This window comes from Pagrus pagrus (assembly GCF_965226575.1).
Source record: "Pagrus pagrus genome assembly, chromosome: 13".
Taxonomy (NCBI): Eukaryota; Metazoa; Chordata; class Actinopteri; order Spariformes; family Sparidae; genus Pagrus; species Pagrus pagrus.
Window position 1 is genome coordinate 30,349,389 of NC_140197.1, and position 14,531 is coordinate 30,363,919.

Genomic DNA, 14,531 nt, shown 5'->3' on the forward strand with positions numbered 1-14,531 from the left:
CACATCTTTACAAAGACCTGTCTCCATCACATCTTTACACAGACCTGTCTCCATCACATCTTTATAGAGACCTGTCTCCATCACATCTTTACACAGACCTCTCTCCATCACATCTTTACAGAGACCTGTCTCCATCACATCTTTACAGAGACCTGTCTACATCACATCTTTACACAGACCTCTCTCCATCACATCTTTACACAGACCTGTCTCCATCACATCTTTACACAGACCTGTCTCCATCACATCTTTATAGAGACCTGTCTCCATCACATCTTTACACAGACCTGTCTCCCTCACATCTTTACAGAGATCTGTCTCCATCACATCTTTACACATACCTGTCTCCACCACATCTTTACAGAGACCTGTCTCCATCACATCTTAACACAGACCTGTCTCCCTCACATCTTTACAGAGATCTGTCTCCATCACATCTTTACAGAGACCTGTCTCCACCACATCTTTACACAGACCTGTCTCCCTCACATCTTTATAGAGACCTGTCTCCATCACATCTTTACACAGACCTGTCTCCATTACATCTTTACATAGACCTGTCTCCATCACATCTTTACAGAGACCTGTCCCCATCACATCTTTACACAGACCTGTCTCCCTCACATCTTTACAGAGACCTGTCCCCATCACATCTTTACAGACCTGTCTACATCACATCTTTACACAGACCTGTCTCCACCACATCTTTACACAGACCTGTCTCCATCACATCTTTATAGAGACCTGTCTCCATCACATCTTTACAGAGACCTGTCTCCATCACATCTTTATAGAGACCTATCTCCATCACATCTTTACACAGACCTGTCTCCATTACATCTTTACATAGACCTGTCCCCATCACATCTTTACAGACCTGTCTCCATCACATCTTTACACAGACCTGTCTCCATCTTTACAGAGACCTGTCTCCATCACATCTTTACAGTGGCCTGTCTCCACCACATCTTTACAAAGACCTGTCTCCATCACATCTTTACACAGACCTGTCTCCACCACATCTTTACACAGACCTGTCTACATCACATCTTTACACAGACCTCTCTCCACCACATCATGCAGAAAATTTCCTGTCATCTCATTAAAATTATCCAGTAATTTCCGTTTACAAATGTTGAAACACTGTCTTAAAAAAATGTTCTGTGTCTTGGCAGCCGTATCATCAAACTGTAACGTGACTGCCATCCCCTCTCTACTTCTGACATGAAGGTCAGCTCATATACACGCAATGTGAACCTGATATGACACGTTTTGTCGATATGTGAATACGACACATATAAAACATACAATTTCAACATATCTGTGGTTTGCAGGAACATTTAATGTCAACATTTAATTCTGGCGACTGGGCTGTTGATCCACAAGTTGTAACAGGAGACATGTCAGACTAATATTATAACTTTTAACGTAAAAACCACAAAATTTTAACTTCCATTTCACTGGTCTGGTAGATGAATACTTAACAGTAATGAGTTCCAGGGAGGTGATATATCATTTATTTTTGTTCTTTTTATTAATTTCGAGACAAACTGAAGGACAAAAACAATTCATGCTTCTGATGAAAGCTGCTGCAGACCGCTGGACACCGACCCCTGCCTGCAGCTGCAGACAGACTCTGGTCCTGACTGTGGTGATAAAACACGTCGCCATGTGAAATCACAAATCAGCCGGCTGCCATTAAACGGTCCGACTGCAGCGGACTGATAGCAGAGAGAGAAAGAGCGAGATGTTACAGAGCGCTGCCAGAAACATCCCGACTGTGAGCCATTTGGGAATCGTCCTGGAGGGTCGCTCTCTCACTCTGTCCCACGTCCACTCTCATCAAGTCATTCTGTGGACGCTCTAAATGGAAACACAACAGAGACGCTGAGCAGCTCTTGCTGGGGGTGCGAGGCTGCTCCGGTGAATGGGGTCAGCTTCTGACTGGTGAGCAGCGAGGGGGTCTGAGGCTTGGACCGGGCCCGACCGGGTGTGTGTGCAGGAGGCCTTTGTCACTGTTGTCGCCACGGCAGCTCACCTATTGAGGGTAGAGTCTAAGATATGTAAAGCAGCAGCGTTTCAAAGCGTTCCCTCCGCTGTGGAACAAACAAAGAAATAAAGAAATCAAATTAAAGTTTGGAAAGGAGTGAGTAAAGAGAGGGAATAAGAGAGAAAGTATCCTCTGTGGTAAATGCTTATGCAGCGGGCCAAGCCATGTGTTGGAATCCGATGAGTGTTGAGGAATGGAAAAAGAAAGGAATGATTAAAAGACGGAGCGAGGTGGAGGGAGGCTGCTATGCTCTTGTTTGCAAGGAGAGGTATTTTCAGTTCTCATTGAGCCCGTCCAAGTCCTGCAGGCGGCTTGGTGAGTCTCCCACCCAGCATTGAGAGGCAGGCCTGGGCATGCCCGGCCAAGGTCAAACCGTGGCCGCCAAGAACGCACACGGCTCAGCCCGCCCCCAGCAGCCACCGCTCGCTCTGTTTATGTTTGTTTTTGTCGGTGAGTTTCCCTCCTCAGGGATCGCCTCGGCGGCTCGGCCCCTCCAGAGGGTTCAGCAGCACGCAGCAGGTGTCAGGTGACTCTTCCTCCAGGACGGCGTGTCCGAGGTGAAGAGCTGCTGCAGCGCTCCATCACACTGTATATAGGCCATCGGTATAAAGTCACCTGTTCCTGTTGAGTTATTTCAGGTGAGATGTCGTGTTATTGCCTCGTCGCTGCTCTGGAAGAGAACGAGCAGCTGTATTTGGAGGAAACAATGCTCATAGCTGGTGTGAAATGTCTCAGACAGGAGCGTAAGCTGAGAATCTGTTTGGTAACTGACTCTGGTATTTAGAGACCATTGTTCTGTCACTGCAGTGAGTCACTCACCTTTATGTTACCTGGACAGCAAAACACTGCAGAACGCTGGAAAACAACACAGAGGAAAAACATCTGACAAAAGCACAGACTGGTGAAACTTACAGTTTAATAAAGGTGTTAAAACCACGTGTTAGAAACGCTAACGCCTCCGATGGATCCCTGAACCTAAACAACTGAAGAGGTCGACTGCAGGTGACTCCCAACACAACATACAGTCGACGAGCGAGCCTGAAACAACATGGCATCTACAGCGGACGGGACCTTTATCATACGGTCGCAGTTGTGGTGACTTAAATCTGCCCGAAACAGGCACATGATGTTATTTACACAAAGACAGAAAGAAGTTCATGTAGAACATTTGCTGAATCTACAAGAAGGTCCAAATAATGAAGAATCAGTCAGAGACAGAGTTTCACACAGTTTATAAAGTGTCTCCAACTCAACAACTCACTAAACTGACACATTTGTTAAGGGAGTCTGGTGATGTTGTGGTTACTGGTTCAATAGTTGGATCAGTTCAAACAGACAGTGTGTTCACAAACAGCTGCTGACACTGGAGACCAAACTTCTTCTTCTTCTTCTTCTTCTTCTTCTTCTTCTTCTTCTTCTTCTTCTTCCTCTTCCTCTTAAGCATGACTGTGGACTCTCGTTCTGTTTTTCTTCTTCTATCTTTCCCCATTTTTCCCAAAATAAGGATAAAACCAGTGCTGGAGTTCCAGGTTCGGGGTTAATAGTTGATCTAATAACTTGTTTAGTCGGGGAATGATTGACTTCACAAGAGGGAAGAAAAACTGACAGTTTGAAACAGTTTCAGCTGCCAGAAAATGTTTCTCCACGACCAACCTGCAGACTTTAATCATCACACAGTCAGTATTATTGATTCACACTGTCCCTTCAGATCAGACCTCAGCTGTTTGTGTTTGCTCTGTTTGGATCGTTACAACCTGCTGCTTATTATAAAAGTTCATGTCTGAGCAGCGTGTCTATGAAATTTATGACACCTCCTCCTCCTCCTCCTCCTCCTCCTCCTCCTCTGTTCCTCGCAGCATCACTCCTGTCGTCTTTACAGCCGGGTGAGTCGGGGGGAGGCGGGACGCTGTGTTTGTGTGTGAGGAGGTCTTTACACCCCCCGCCGGGGATCAGACAAACACTTATTAACTGAGAGGAATGCAAACAGGCCGGAGCTGCTGCTGAGACGCAGGACGGTGGAGGGTGAGGGGTCGGGTGGGAGGTAGGGGGGAGGATGTGAGGGTGAAGAAAGGGAAAGGAGAAAAAGGAGAAGACACCTCCCTCCTCCTCCTCCTCCCCTCCTTCTCCTAAACTTCTTGTAAAGTCCCCACCCAGGAGATCCATCCAGAGTTTTCCAGAACAATGAGGCTCCAGCAGCAGACGAGGTCCAGTACGGAAGAAGATCAGAGCCTCTGTGAACAGAACAAAACACTCATTGAGTTCTGACTTCTTTCTGAGAATTTACTCTTTTTTCTTTGTTCTTATTCAATTTTAAACCAAGAATTGTGAAAGCTCAGAGACTTAATCTGAGAATTATGAGAGAAAAGTCAGAATAAGAAAAAGACTGAAACAGAATTCTGACTTTATTCTTTCTAAAGAAAAAAGTCAGAACTCAATGAGTTTTTGTTCTGTTACAGTGGCGCTGATCCTCTTTCGTAGGTCCAGAGACGAGGTGACCGGATTGGCTTCAGACGGCTGTCCACCTCCTGACATGTGGACCCTGTTTATTTCAATCTGAGTTATTCTCTGAATAAATGTTTATCTTAAATGTTGATAACCTTGTTTTTCTACAGTTAATAATAAAGATTAGCCTTTATTGATCCAACGAGACATTTTAAAGACGTCAATTAACTTCCTGTTTGATTCTCTTTATCTAATGAGTCCTGATGTGAACGAGCGGAGGACGTGCATCAGTGCAGCAGCAGGTTCCTGCAGAGGAGGGAGGGTCAGTGTCAATGAGGACAGACGACAACAGATTGAGCAGATTAGTGAGTGTGAAGCTGCGGCAGTGAGAGGACGGCCGAGGTGTCGCCGCTCTCTCTCTGAGCCTCTGTTTGTTAATGGATTTGACTTTTCCTCAACGCTTCAGATCTGTTTGCAAACGATCCACAGCTCTCAGATGTCAGAGGATGTGAGGCGGCGTTTAGTGGGCCGTGGAGTGGGATGAGGAAGTATTCAGATCCTTTAACTAAAGATATAATACGTAAGACTTCTGCATTAAAATGTCCCAGCTGTGTCTCATATTATCCTTAATCTTTCCAACAATGTTTAAACCAGAGAAATACACAAGTTTACTCAGGGTAACGACACTTGTCACCTTCAAGTGAGGCCTCGAGCTGCTTTTAAAGACTTCGTGGGAGGAACAACATTTTTACAGTTGTAGAAAAACACATGAAAAATGTCGTCAGTGAATGTTTCATTGATACTTTAAATTAATTAGAGAGTTTGTTCTAGACCTGCTCTAAATGAAAAGTGTCACGAGAAAACATTCGTTCTGAATTTGCACTATAAATTACAACATATTGAGGAAATCAATTTTTACGCTGCCAAGCCAGAGACCACTGTTCGAGACTGTGTTTCAATATTTCCAAAAGTGAAACCACTGAATAGTTTTGACGAGTTGTCAGGACATTTTGCAGCCATGTTGAACAGATTATATAATCCAAGTCTCCAGAAGCCCCGAGACCCCAAACTGATCTGAAAGGACGTGATTTACACCCTCGATGTGGTGCATGCTAACAAAACCTCAACTGACTTTCCATCAGCACGGAGGGAGGAGGTGATGGCTCCATAAATCTGCTTGGAAATCCCCAAAAAGACGCTCCTCACATGTGCAGAACTTGCCTTAGAAACATCGAGGTTTAAAGTTTTCTCAGTATCAAAGTGATCCAGTGATAGTTGTCTGTACACACAGGAATACACTGCAAACAGGAAGTGCTAACAGCCCATTCAGCAAGGTTTTAAAGCAGTTTTGGGGCATTTCTTTTGTTTTTTTGGTTGTTTTTTGCATTTTAAATCATCTCCAGCTACTTCAGTTGTTTAGCAGAATGCTGCGACGCTGTTTTACTGTGAAGCTCCAGAGATGTTCTGTGGACTACGAGACTTTATCTGACTTTGACTGAATTTAGACTTTTGAGTGAACTGTCCCTTTAGATGTGTGATGTTGGGCTGTATGAATAAAAATGTAAACTTTGAACTCTTCACTGTGTTTCTGGGTCGATCTCGTCTCTCTGATTCGTCCACATGTGAGCAGTATACGATGACCTTTCACCGTGACCTTGCTGGCAGTCGTCCCCTCGGTGTCTCAGCCTCTCGTCGTCCTCGGGGCTCGTTTTGCAAGTCAACAATTCACATAAAGCAGACGCACCCCGCCGCCCCTGGACCGAGCATACAAACGGCCGCTTTATTCAGTGCAGGATTAAGGAATCAGGGATCCTGAAAGGCCAGCGGACTCAGGAGTTAAGCGGCCGTGAATGAGATGTGGCGACTCCAAAACAAAGATACTGTGTCACTCACGCAGCACCGAGGGGAGCGCTGACGTCACGGCTCACAAAGGAGGCTGTAAAATACTGAACGCCACCAAACACTGCTGCTCTCAACTCAAATATGCACCAGAGCTGCTGCCAGCTCGCTCCTTTGAGTCCAAACAGAAAACCTTTGCAGTGTGACTCTACATTTTGATCCATATTGGGTAAAATATAGGCCCGTCTCCTCATGGGTGGCCCGGTTTGGCCACAGGACTCAGGACTGTGGACCCTCGTAGTGGTCTCCATGGGGATGAGCAGGACTTGGGGAGGTATCCGGCTTTACTGGAAACACGGTTTATTGTTGACTTTCAGGAATGGGGAGGGGGCTGCTGCCTCAGGAGGAGGGGAGGGAGGAGGAGGAGGAGGAGGAGGTGGAGGAGGAGGAGGTAGAGGAAAGGGAGGAGGAGAAGGACGATGAAGAGGAGGAGGAGAGGAGAGGAGGATAAAGAGGAGGAAGACGAAGAGGAGGAGGAGGAGGAGGAGGAGAGGGAGGAGGAGGAGGAGGTGGTGGAGGAGGAGGTGGAGGAGGAAGAGGTGGAGGAGGAGGAGGTGGAGGAGAGGAGGAGGTAGAGGAAAGGGAGGAGGAGGAGGAGGAGAGGAGGTGGAGGAGGTGGAGGAGAGGAGGAGGTAGAGGAGGAGGAGGAGAGGAGGATGAAGAGGAGGTGGAGGAGGAGTAGACGGAGTTTCCTTCCTGGTTGTGTGAACATGGTCTCAGCTGGTTCCCGCTCCCCTCACAGGTCAGGTGAGACGAACTGAGGTGCTGCACACTAAACTTATAATACAGATGTATCCGGATACTTTACTGAAATTAAAGTACCAAAACTTCCATTACAAGTAAAAATCCTGCATTCAAAACATCACTCTGTAAAGTGCAGTGTGTTATCAGATAAATGGATCAAAGGTTAAAGAACCCAACAGTCAAACTCGAGTGAAAGTAAAGATTAAACCACACGAGTAGTACTTGAGTAAAAGTATTACTAAGTACAAATAAATAATACATACATTAACATGTATGTATAAACTGTGGCCAACCAATCATTAAGTATTTTAAAACCATCTTTGTTTTTATTTTTTTATCCGACTGCCAAAATGTGCTTCTGATGCAGCATGTAATCTGTAAAGTAACTAGTAACTAAAGTTATCCAATAAATGTAGTAGTATAAAGTAGCAGAAAATAGAAATACTCAAGTATAAGTACCTCAAAATTGTAAGTGCAGTATTTGAGTAAATGTACTTAGTTACATTCCAGACAATGCTGCAGTACTTCAGAAGAGAAGTCAAGTGATGTTTGTGACAAATGTTGTGTTTTAGCTCCCTCTGCTGGGACTCTACACACACACACACACACACACACTCACACACACACACACACACACTGTGCTGCCTTCAGGGTATCAGACGTGAAAAAACATCATTGTATCCAAAGTTAATCAATTAAATGTATAAAACGTCAGTTAAAGTAAACAGGAGCACCAGTCAGAGCTCCACGTTTCATTTCATTCATTGAAAACTCAAAAATATTCAGTTTACTGTGAAATAAAACTCAAAAATCTACAAATTGAGGAAACTGGAACCAGCAAATATTTTACATTTTTGCGGAATTATTTTCTCTCAGTTAACTAATTGATAATTAACTATTAATGCTAATCTAACTAACTAACTACTAATCAGTTGGTCACTTTGGGGGGAAAAATACTTCAAATTCAGTCATTTCAGCTCTTAATGTGAATATTTACAGGTTTTCTTCGTCTCTACTGACAGTGAATTAAACTTTCGGGGGATTTGAAGAAAACAAAACATTTAAATGTTCTTTTACTGAAGGCTGCTTTTAATAAAATTACTAGAAATATTTATTATAATAGTATTTCACATGAGTGTATTTGCACGTGACATTTTAAGCCCACCTGAGTCTGTCTCTGCATCAACCTCTTGTTGTTGTGATCAGCTGACCTGCAGCTCCGCTTCGTCACATGACATCCGTTTCCCCTGTTCCTATCCGACGGACTCAGCTGAACTGGGGACAGAACCGACACAGACAAGCACATTAACACTGAAAACACTAGTTTGGATGTTTTTTTGCCTGTTTCAGGCGAAGTAGCTGAAGGTTAATACGGAATGTTCGCTCGCCGAACTCGGTTGAAAAACACAGTAGTTTAATGTAGCTTAGCTCCTGTATCTTGTGGAAGAAGAGCGACCTGGTGGCGGCTGGACAAGTTTGAATCTCACCTGAATAACGATTGTTTTCTGCTTTTACTGTATGCCGAATTGACAACTGGATTCTACAGATTCTCAGACGTCTGACGGCTTTCTCTAACAAGGTATGTAAATCAGATCAGAGCTGAGGAATGAATTAAATTGAGTCTTTTCTAGACGGAGTTTCGCATTCTGCATTTTCACGCAGAGAATGAACCAGACCCAGAAGGAATCGTGTCTTAAAGTAAAAGTGAACGTGGACAGGATTTTTAAAAAGCAGGTTATTGCTTATTTGTTTCTTGGAACAACATTCAAAAGCGCCATGAGAGCATGAAGAAGATCAGAGGTCAAAGTCAGCGGCTGCACCTTCACTGATAACTTATCACAGATCACAGATCAGATTTAACACTGCTGCATCTCTCCCTGGACACTTCACATCCAGTGAAAGAAGGAAATTAAAAGGAAAGTACACAAGAATTACTTTCATGTTCTTGTCCTGCTTAGCTGCTCAATAAAGAGACTTATTGCACATTTCTTAAGTAACAAGAGATAAAAGTCTGCATTCAAAACCTCACTGAAGTAAAAGTGTAAGAATTATCTGCTAAATGTGCTCAAAGTATGAAATATTCCCCGTCAGTGTTTTCCTCATGTCTTTTCCTGTTTCTGTAACACAGAGGAGCGTTTGATTTACTCCGCTGTGTCTCCCAGTCGTCTGAAGCAGAGTGGACTGTCTCCACCCGCCTGCTGAGGGACAAACATGCCGTCTAACAAATCAGTGTCAGACGCTCCCATCACTCAGTTCGTCAACTGCAGGATACTGAGAGAGCACCGGCTGCAGAGGTAACACACACCTCACCTGCTCACACACACCTCAGGTTAACAGAGCAGGCAGTGACTGTGTGTGTGTGTGTGTGTGTGTGTGTGTGTGTGTGTGTGTGCAGAGAGGACCTGTGGGTGCGTGAGGGGAGGATTTTAGATCCAGAGAAGCTGTTCTTTGATGAGCAGGGCTACGCCGACAAACGTGTGGACTGTGAAGGCAGCATCATCGCCCCGGGCTTTATAGACGTTCAGATCAATGGTAACACACACACACACACACACGCACACACACACACACACACACACAGTGAGACTCAGCATGTTGATGAGGAGCTTCTCTGCAGTTCATCTATCACCATCATGTCATGCTGTTTTTCAGGGTTCTGGTTCATTCGCTGTGTGAAAATACACAATGCCAGACTCCATCCAGAAAAGACTCAATTTAAGACTTCATTAGCTCTGATCTGATTTACATGCCTTGTGAGAGAAAAACAAATGATCAGATCACCAAGATTTTACAAAAATGTATAGATATGATTATGAAATGTACCTAAAGCCAAATATTCAGCAGGTCACGTCTCACAAATGTGAATATTTGCGACGGCCGTTGAGAGAATAATTGGCAGAGTAATCATCAGCGCGTCCTCTCCCTCCAGGTGGATACGGCATCGACTTCTCTCAGGCCTGCGAGGACGTCTGCAGTGGAGTTTCCTTTGTAGCCAAAAAGATCCTGGAGCACGGCGTGACGTCTTTCTGTCCCACGCTGGTCACGTCTCCTCCGGCTGTTTACCACAAGGTGCCGCCAACACTTCAGCTTCATGATAACCATCTTTTTCAGAGTATTGCTGACAGAATTATTGATTTGTTTCAGAAGGATTATCATGTTTTTGTCTAACTGAGCTGCATCGTAATCAAACTGTGTGTTTCAGGTTCTGCCTCAGGTCAAAGTTCACAATGGAGGATCTCATGGAGCTGGAGTTCTTGGTAAGACGTCGGTGCTGCACCAAAGCTCCTCCATAAAAATAAAGTTTAAATCCAGCTTTTAGAGTATGTCTACATTAAAGGTGTCAATATGCTAAATCCTGTCGCTAAATCCACCAGACTCCATTTACAGAAACAGTCATTTAACATCGAACGTTTTGTGTTTTTGGGCCAACTTTCGCCAGAGGGGTTATATTGGCGTGACATTTGGTGTGTGGGTGCAGCACAAGAGTCATCAAAAGTCCTGAATATTTCAGTTCTCTGGGTCTTTTCGTTCTAGTCAAGATATCGAGTTTCACCCTCATTTTCTTGCCTTAACCTAACCCCATGAAAACACCAAAACCAACAACGCGGCTGTCCGTCTCTCAACACTTCCTGTCGCTCTCAGCTCGAAGCCCATTGGTTGCTACTGACGACGTAAACCTTTAAAAACGCCTCACAAGTATAAAGTTTCATGTAGATGTCGTCCCACAGGCAGGAGGAGATTATCATCAGACTAATCTGAGATAATATTCTGCTCTTCGCTCGTCGCTCTGCAGGTTTCCATCTGGAGGGTCCGTTCATCAGTCTGGAGAAGAAAGGCGCTCACCCCGCACAGTTTCTCCGACCCTTTAAGTCTGGAGGCATCGACGACCTCATGGAGGCCTACGGCAGCCTGGACAACGTTGCCATGGTGACGCTGGCTCCTGAGCTGGCCAACAGCCAATCAGTGGTGAGGGAGCTCTCCCAGAGAGGCATCACTGTGTCTTTAGGTGAGCATCGTTTACTCAGTCACATCCACTGTGATACAAGCGCGGGACTGATGTGGCTTCTTCTACACCTTAAATGTAATAAAAACACGATGCAGTCTGGTGTGTTTATGTGCGACCACCTCTGACTCTGTTAACGGGATCTTTGCGCCCGTTTTCCTCATGTAGGTCACTCTGTGGCCAACCTGTCGCAGGCCGAGGACGCTGTCAAACACGGAGCCTCCTTCATCACTCACCTGTTCAACGCCATGCTCCCTGTGAGTCCTCACCCTCGTTCAAACCCTTTATCTATCTAATGTCACTGCATGATCGGAAAAAAAGGTCCTAAATGTTGTACTGTATGCTCCAAAATCATTCAACTATTTCTTTTAATGTCCACGCCCAGCAGCTTCATCCACCTGACAGTAGGGATATGTGATCAACATTTCTGCTATTAATCTTGAGGCCAGACCCAGACGAGCTTTAAAAGTGATCAGTGAAATCTTAAAATCAATTCTCAATCAGCCAGCGGAGGGAAGGTTTATTTTGTTTTGCGTCACAAAGGAGTCAGAGCAGCCGGGTCGAGTGCAGGAACGACCTTTTCCAGGTCAAACTGTGACAGCAGCGGTTTGATTGACGTCAGACTTGTTCTGTCTTCTTGGTAAACTAACAGCTTCTTCTTCTGTGCTCTCCTGTGTTGTGTTGTGGTCCAGTTCCACCATCGGGACCCGGGTATAGTGGGTCTGCTGACCAGCGACCAGGTTCCTGCAGGCAGGACGGTCTACTATGGGATGATCGCTGATGGGATCCACACCAACCCTGCAGCCCTACGAATCGCTCACAGAGCTCATCCATCCGGTCAGTGAAGGTGGTCCTCACAGATCTGACTGGGAGTCACATTTTATTTCAGTCTTTATCACTTTTTGTTCCTCTGTGAAAATGTTTCACTCAAACAGGCGTGGGGTTAAAGTACGTGATGACACGAGGTCATCAGGTACTCTGGTCCAATATGTTTGAAGCATTCACATCAGTGTTTCCTTCAGCGTGCCCTGCTAGCTCCCGAGCTCTTCAGGTCTTAGACTGTGGTGTATTAACGATCCACTCTGGGCTCGTCATCAGCCGACGTGACTGTGTTGTTTGTCGCACTGTGTGTACAGTTGGTGTTCCCAGCTGAAGACGAGCTCTTTTTACAGACCAGTACGCCCAGTAAGACATTACAGCGAGTGTAACAGCTGGTAGTCTCTTTGTTCAGGCTGTTGGAGTGTTTAGGGAGTCCCGAAAAATAGAACAGGACGTCTTTCACCATCTGTATCTCCCCAAACCCTCCTTCAGTTTGTCTCCACTGAATTAACATGATGACGCACAATGTGAAACAGTCGGATACAGTTTTTCTCTTAAACACCTGCAGAGTCGCTCTGTAGATGAAGAGAAAGATTAAATCTGGTCTTGTATTTGTTTGTCCCTTCAGGTTTGGTGTTGGTGACGGATGCGATCACCGCGATGGGTCTCCCTCCAGGTCGTCACACTCTGGGTCAGCAGGTCATTGAGATCCAGGGACTCCACGCCTACGTAGCAGGTCTCTGATCAGTTTCTACATCTATCAATACGTCTTCTATTAGCAATCAAACTGATTTTGGTTTGAAAGAAGAAACACAAATATAGCTATAGCCATATTTTTGTTAGGCCTGTATGTTCTGAACTTTACTTCATCTCACTCTCTCTGTGTCTCAGGCACTACGACGCTCTGCGGCAGCATAGCCACCATGGATATGTGTGTACGGCACTTTAAACAGGCTTCAGGTGAGGACAATATAATTAGTTTTTTTTATATAAAAAATCTTCTGTCTTTTTCTTAATATCCTTTTCGTGTCTATCCTTGTGTGTGTGCATGTGTGTGTTGACAGGCTGCAGTGTGGAGGAAGCTCTGGAAGCAGCGTCACTCCACCCGGCTCAGCTGCTGGGGGTCAGCAACAAGAAGGGAAACCTGGACTACGGTTCAGACGCAGGTCAGGATAAAGAGTTACTGTGATTGATTGGAGATTGAAACGTCTACAAATAAGTTCTGATGTAGCAAACATTCAACTCACTTGACTGATCAGCTGATTCCACTGAGGAGGAAGAAGAAGAAGAAGAAGAAGAGTTTAATTCTATGAGTTTAATTGGCGGTTGTCAAAAAGCTGATTTTGCGTCCTGGTTTTTCTACTTTTTCTTTTTTGTGACATTTCAAAAGTTCACTTCATATTTGCTCAACAATAAGATGAAAAAAACGAGTGATATCTGTCGAATACTGATGATGTTTATTGTGTGTCTGACTGTCTTGCAGACCTTGTGTTGCTCGATGATGCCCTCAACATCAAAGCCACCTACATATCTGGAGAGGAGGTCTGGAGAAAAGGACCATAGAAGAAGAAGCCTGCAGATGGAAACGGACCCGCGGTGCCTTCAGGGGACGCTGTTCACCACAGAACCACAAATCTGTTGAATGTTTTAATTCATCAGAACACACAGTGAACTTTATCTTCATCTAAACAAATTGGATGGATTCATCTTAAAATTCCCCCAGAGGATGATATCTGGTGACTTTTCTTCTAGTCCTGCAAAAAAGTCAAAACTTCCATTTGTCAAACGCTTTAGTTCATGAGAAGACACATCTAAAATCTCCTTAAATACAGTGAATGACTGCAACTCCCATGAGCCTCAGCTGTACCACCAAAAAGAGTCACTTTATGTTCAAAGTGCAACTTCAGCTGATGAAAGCTGACTGAAGTCTGATGTACAGCTGAGTCAGCTCATTCAGACGGGTGGGTGATAAAATATTTACCCTCCTCCATCGTCGACATAAATCCTGTCTGGTGTTCAGATGTCCCAAAAAGGCCACCGTACAGAGGTTAAAAACATGTCATGTTTCTGGAGAGTTGCAACCAGTGTGGTTACAGTAGTCTTGTTTACTTCACTGACGGCCAGTACTTTGATTTTCATTAAAAATACGTATTTTTTTTGTTTAAAGTATCTTTAAATCAAATAACAGCGATCGAGTTCTGAATCTGACTGTTTGCACTCTTATCTAAATTTTGTTGAAGGTGGGAACATGACAAATTAAGGGTTTTATAAATGCTTAAGCACTTACTACAAATGACAATTTTTTCTAAGCCTGCATTCGGATGCTTTACTGTGTGTTTAAATCACATTTATATAAGTGGACATGATGAAACATTTTGGTATTAAACGAGATAAATCAACTTTCAGAATGTTTTTACTGTAACATGATTGTTCCTCTTCCAAGCAATAATATTCACTTTGGTGATATCATCTGTTGTTTGGCTTACGTTGCTTTACGTTTTCACATATCATACAAGTGTTTTTACATGATTTTGCCTGTTTATTACACTTATATTCACCGTACAAGTCATAAAT

The 14,531-nt window shown here is 44.4% G+C and overlaps 1 protein-coding gene across 2 annotated transcripts; it reads left to right on the forward strand.

Moving 5' to 3' along the window:
* The first annotated feature begins 8,357 nt into the window (after nt 1–8,357).
* amdhd2 (amidohydrolase domain containing 2) lies at nt 8,358–14,426 on the forward strand. Of its 2 annotated transcripts, none has more exons than XM_084371508.1 (12): nt 8,358–8,714; nt 9,264–9,429; nt 9,531–9,667; nt 10,065–10,204; nt 10,338–10,392; nt 10,929–11,141; nt 11,307–11,395; nt 11,831–11,975; nt 12,586–12,693; nt 12,849–12,917; nt 13,022–13,123; nt 13,441–14,426. In XM_084371508.1, exons 2-12 carry the CDS (start codon nt 9,347–9,349, stop codon nt 13,518–13,520), a joined length of 1,221 nt encoding a protein of 406 aa, XP_084227634.1. In that variant the 5' UTR covers nt 8,358–8,714; nt 9,264–9,346; the 3' UTR covers nt 13,521–14,426. The 2 variants fall into 2 exon arrangements, with proteins under 2 accessions (XP_084227634.1, XP_084227635.1); XM_084371509.1 differs by having other exon boundaries at nt 9,298–9,429.
* Nucleotides 14,427–14,531: the final 105 nt, after the last annotated feature.